At 43.4% G+C, this 5,597-nt stretch overlaps 1 protein-coding gene across 1 annotated transcript in view; it reads left to right on the forward strand.

The window, feature by feature from the left end:
• LOC104523154 (codanin-1) overlaps positions 1–5,296 on the forward strand; it is a gene marked incomplete at its 5' end in the record, with an annotated part of 21,284 nt that extends 15,988 nt beyond the window's left edge. Inside the window, 5 exons of the mRNA XM_010165641.1 lie at positions 416–505; positions 1,664–1,718; positions 2,731–2,864; positions 3,588–3,691; positions 5,143–5,296. Coding sequence (XP_010163943.1) covers positions 416–505; positions 1,664–1,718; positions 2,731–2,864; positions 3,588–3,691; positions 5,143–5,296 — 537 coding nt within the window. The remainder of the gene's footprint in view (positions 1–415; positions 506–1,663; positions 1,719–2,730; positions 2,865–3,587; positions 3,692–5,142) is intronic.
• Between the last annotated feature and the right edge of the window lie 301 nt (positions 5,297–5,597).

A 5,597-nucleotide genomic window follows, 5' to 3' on the forward strand; every position in this document is an offset into this window, starting at 1 on the left:
TCCTTGTAAGCAAAATTACTGCTGATTCCTGTTAGAACTGGAAGCTCTTGTCACAAAGGTGGAGTGCTAGCTGGCAGCCTTGAATTACCGGGGAATTTTTTGTCTGATAAAGGGATCGTGTATGATGAACTTTTAAAATCCTTTTGTGCCTTCAGTTGGAAGCAAGGTAACTGGGGAGCAGGAACCTGTTGGAAAGGTGAAAAATGCTGTATGGGGAGGGTTAGGAAGGTGACTTATGTTATGGTGATCAGACTGAATCCAATCTTATGGAAAGGTTCTCCTTAGGGCTGAGAGGATTCTTAATGCTAGGGATTTTTGTGGGTGGGAGGTTGGTGAGATTTTACTCTTCTCTATCAGAAATAGTGTAAATTCCTGACCGCTGTTTAGGTTGTAACTCCTGGGATTTCCGTTTCAGGTTCCATCAGTCCCCGAAGAGTTGTTTTTTACCACTGATGTCAGACAGGAGGGATTGATGATGGATACTGTGACATCTGCTCAGGCTTTGGTGAGTTGGTGCAGCAGCATGTCCTCTGAATATGGGATTTTAAGATTTTATCAGGAATTTGTCTTCGGTGCGGCTGCATTGGGCATATGTAGGCCAATGGATGTGACACCCCAGTTTGTCTGCATGCCTCAATCCCATTGCACCCTGGGTTGTAAATTGTGTGTGTTACAGCTCTGAGGCTTTTGTCAGGCAGGAGCCATCTCACCTGCTGCAATGTCTTGCAGAATAGGTGCAAAGGTATGCTGGAGGATCAGATGCTGTTTTCCTGCTCACTGATTATTGCAGTACAAGGTGAGCTGATAGAACCGTAGCTCTTCCCAGAAATAAGTAATGGTGAACTCAACAGAAATAGTAAGATATAAGAGCAAGGTTGCTGTCTTTGGAGTCACCTGTTTTCCAGTTGTGTGATAAAGGGTAATTGAACTGAAAATAGTATGAGCAAACAGTAAAGGAGGTGAGTTTATGGCATGTGTGGTGTATCTGGTAAGAGATACAAGACATGCAAGAGAATACATAGGATTCCTTGGAAAATGACCTATATGTTTGCCAAGATATAGGTGTATTTTGTTCTGATTAGAAAGTTCTGTTTTGCCCTGTGGCTTCAGTGGCAGAGATAAGATGCAGAGATCAACTGATTTTTTTTTTTTTTTTCCCCAAATGGGTACAGTACACACTGCCCATGTGGGTGGGATCTGAAGTTGCTTTTTCTCCCATGCCCTCACGCTGTGCTGTGTAATACTGGGGTGACATTACTCCACAGTGCAGTGTTACAGTGAAGATGCCTGTGGAGGTGTAATGCATAGCATATGTGCCTCGTCTGTTCTCCTCCATGGATGGGTTTCTCTTTTATGAGTAGCAGCTGTGGCAACAGTTCTGGTTCCCTTCTGTAACCCTCAGCTTTCAGCTGGGCAGTGATCAGAAGCAAAGGTTGAGCTACACTAAGTATACAGCAGCTCGTTGTGTGTTACAGGGCCAGACTGAAAGCTTGGGCTGCAAAGTTCATAATTTTACTGTGGATTTGGAATCCAGTTATTTTTATTGTTTTTGTGGAAAGGTAGTTCTGAAACCTGCCTGTGACCATGCATATGGGATTTCTGACTTCCTGAAGACTTTCTCTCCTGCTGTGTCATTTCAGCATTTCCTTGCTTTTCTCTCCAGGACTCTGTACCCTTGGTGGATCAGCAGTTACTTTATACCTGCTGTCCCTATCTTGGTGAGTATTTTAGTTATATTGGCTATATAAATAAAATATGTTAGTGTGTGTATATACATATTTTTTTAAAAAACTTTTTTTTTATATTTGTCCTTTGGTATTGTGAGTCCTTCAAGTCTCAGTTGTGTATGAGTCAACCTTGATAAAGAGCTGTATTGCAGAAGCTCATGCAGTTGTGAATAGTATCTGGTGAAGCTGGGGGAGGAAGGCTACATTGTCAGGATAGTTGATCTACAGAGCTTGAATACAGAGGGACAGGGGAACTCATTCTTTACAAACTGGAAGGAAGCATTATGAGGAGTAAGTGTACGACTTTTCCCTCCTAGGTATAGGGAGAAGTGTTTGTGCTGTGAGGAATACCTTGATCCTTGAGCATTTTTTTACTACCAGGCAGAGGGGAAGAGTCCTTTTGTGCCCTGGTACTCTATCAGGTTGTTGTTTGAGATATCTTTTTCCTGGGATCTGATTGCCATTGGTGAAATCCCTCTCACCTCCTTCCTTGGACAGTAGAGTCCCAGGTGGTGGGATGGTGCTCTTCTTGAGACTTAGCTGCCAGGGAAACTGTATGTTAAACCTGCATTACAAAAGCTTCTAGGGGTTGAACATGTCTTCAAGCTTTTCCCATGGTATTTTTTCCTGACTATTGGAATTTTGTGTAACTCTACTTGCCTTACTCTCATCATAGACTTTACAGTTCCTGCTTGCAAAGCTAAAAAGGGATGCATGGAAATAACTGCTCCCTGATCCTTTTGAACAAGTCCAATGTGTCAGAGAATTTCTTGAAGCCTCTTCTTTTAGATAAAAGAGCCTTACCTGCCTTGCTGTACCCTGTCATGCCCTGACAGTTAAATGGGTGGGATGTCCCTCTGCTTTTCTGGAACTTCAGCTTTCATAGAATTGAGAGAATCTGCTCTGGAAACAAGATTGACAATGTGAAAATCTCTCTTTTGAATTTTGATTTGTTCCCTTGCTTATGGGAATGATGACTGCTTTTGCATGTTTTTCTGTACAGGTGAGCTGCGGAAACTGCTTGCCTCTTTTGTGGCTGGTAGTGGAGCCAAAAATGGGGGCTTTATAAGGAAAATCACTCCCACGGCTGCAGAGTCCTTGGCACCCAAGGCTTCTGTCACACAGCGGAAACTGCAGGTAATGAAATTAGGGAGCCACAAGGGGAAGCAGGGCAGGAGAAATTGCTTGTGTGAGTGCAGAGTACAAAGTAGTATCCTAATGACAGAGAAAGAAAAGAAAGGTCATAAGGAGCAGGGAACATTGTGTTTAACAGTCGGGTATCCTTACTCCTCTTTCTTCTGTTATAGTCATGTGGCTGGGATACCATATGGGTGTTGAAATCCAAGTAACTCCAGTAAACGTTCTTGCAATTGGAACAATTAGCATGTTTCCCTGTCCGCCTCTCCTTTAACTTCGAGTGTTGGTATGTTTCTCATACTCTGTTTTGGTTAGATTGTAGCCATCCTTTCCACCTGAAGAGCTAAATGTGTGGGAGCCTACAGGATTACCAGCCTGTAATTAAAAGAGAGGATCCTTTCTTCCCAGAAACAAAGCCTATGTAGTGACTCACTACTAGTAGGTGCTGTCAGAACTCTCCCATTCTTCCCTTTACTGGGCATTTGCTTTTGTAGCTTCATAAACCCTGATAATGAGCTTTGGGTTAAATGGTTAGAAGGAAATAGGGAGTAAATATTTTACAGGGGTGCTGAATGCTACAGTAGCAGAAAGTTCTAGTGTAGTTGTGCCTTTAGCACCATTCCAGATGATACTAAAAGGAATGGTTCTGTCCATTCCTGTGTTAAGCAGAGGAGGATCTGGGTGGAGAGCTCTAATCAATTATAGCGCTTTTCTCTTGAACAGGTAGAGTTGGAACAGGCTTTCTTCCACAACCAGCCTCCTTCCCTACGGAGAACAGTTGAATTTGTGGCAGAGAGGGTGGGATCCAACTGTGTTAAGCACATCAAGTAAGTGCTGGTGCTCTGTTCTGTGACTTAAGAGGTAACTTTACACTAATAAGGCAAAGAGTTGATCCTTTAAAATTGTGTATTCGGGGGAAAGAAAGCTTCCCTTAGAGTATGCTGTATAGCAGAACACCAAGGCTATATAAGGCTATGACAGTGGGGTCCAGCAACGTCTGATTGCCATCATAGAAGGGAATTTGTGAAGGGATGCAGGGAGAAGGGTTATATGACTGAGACACTTGGAGTGGGAACATAATACAGCATTTTGAGACTTTATATCCCTTTCAGAATATTCTTGTTAATGATGGGAAAATCTCAGCTCAGAAGGGACCTCTGGAGGTCATCTGATCCAAGCTCCTGCTCAGAGCAGGCCAGCTTTCAAGTTAAATCAGGTTGCTTGGCACCTTTCCCTGTTGAGTTGTGAAAGTCTCTGATCAGAAGCCTCTTAGTACCATGTTCCAATGCTTAATTTTCCCAGGCTTTATGAATAATTCATCTTTATATCCTATGAGAATTTTGCTTGTTCCAGCTTGTGCATGTTGCCTGTGAACCTTTAGATGCGTGCTTCCTGGAAGTGTTTTTCTATCTTCTCTATAACCCTTCCTTCTCCCTTCACCTTCTCTTCTCCAGGCTAAGTGAAACTGGCTCCCCAAGCCTCCTTGTAGGTTGTGTGTTCCAGCATCCTAGCTGTCTTAGGGAATTTTTTTTTTTCTTCTCCTGCAGTCACTCAAATTGTCAATGGCTTTCTTGTACTGTGGTCCCAAAGCTGGGCAGTGTATTCCAGATGGTGTATTCACAGTGGTGAGGGAGGCAGTAACTTCCCTTGACTTGCTGGCTGGGCTGTCATTAATGTCAGCCCAGCATAAGGCTGGCCTTCTTTGGACACTGCTAACTCATTTAGCTTCTCAGCTGGGAACCCCAGATCCTTTCCTGCAGAGTTGCTCCCAAGCCAGTGGACCTCAGCCTGTACAGGTACAGTCACCACCCCATTGTCATCCAGCTTGTCACAGTCCTTCTGAATGACAGCCCTGCCCTCCAGCATGTCAGTCATGAGCTTGCTGAGAGTTTGCACTGTCCCGTTGTCCAACTTGTTGAAGATACTAAAAGGTATCAGCCCACAAGGAATGCTGGTTGTAGTGGGCTGCTGTTGACATCTTTGAGGTTCTGACTGAGAGTATTGCTGCCAGAAAAGATATCTGTAATCACATATGTTTCTATTAAAACCTAAAGGCTTTTGACTCTTGAGTCTTAGTACTACTTTGATATCTTTGTTGCTGCTTTCTTCCTTACAAAAAGAACAAGGAGATGGTACAATATTAAACACAGTGTAATTAATTCTTTTTTAGCAGAGTGGTTTATTGCATTTGTGCCTGGGGGAAACAGCTGGTTAGAGTTAGTGTGCACTGTTTGTTGTACTGATTTCAATCTGTCTGATTGTTCTTGTTTTTTTACAGAGCAACACTGGTAGCTGAGTTGGTTCAAAGGGCTGAAGTCATGTTGCAGGATAAAGTGAAGGAGGAGGATGCTAATCATGACAAGCTACTTGAAGAGGTGTGCGCTCATCTGTATGAGGAAGGGGCCCAGGCACTCATCAAAGGCAGAGAGTAAGGAGGAGAAGTTATTTCAACTTGTGCCTTCCCATCTCTTACTGCAGAATCTATAAGTCCAATTTGGGTTGGCCTGTCATGCTCAGGTTCTGGTCATTACAAACCCTGACCTCTGCTCTTCTTAGGGTGACTGTCTGCTGTGCCTCAGCCAGTTAATGCTGTATTTGTAGGAAGGAATAAAGCTGCTGTGTGTTCCTCTGCCTCCAGCTCCAAACAAGACATCCACTGCAGCTATTGTATTTGGAAAACTGAATATTGCAGCTTGGTGGCTCATAATTCATAGAATCATAGAATGGTTTGGG

Source organism: Antrostomus carolinensis, unplaced genomic scaffold, assembly GCF_000700745.2.
Source record: "Antrostomus carolinensis isolate BGI_N321 unplaced genomic scaffold, ASM70074v2 scaffold41493, whole genome shotgun sequence".
In the NCBI taxonomy this organism is placed as follows: domain Eukaryota; kingdom Metazoa; phylum Chordata; class Aves; order Caprimulgiformes; family Caprimulgidae; genus Antrostomus; species Antrostomus carolinensis.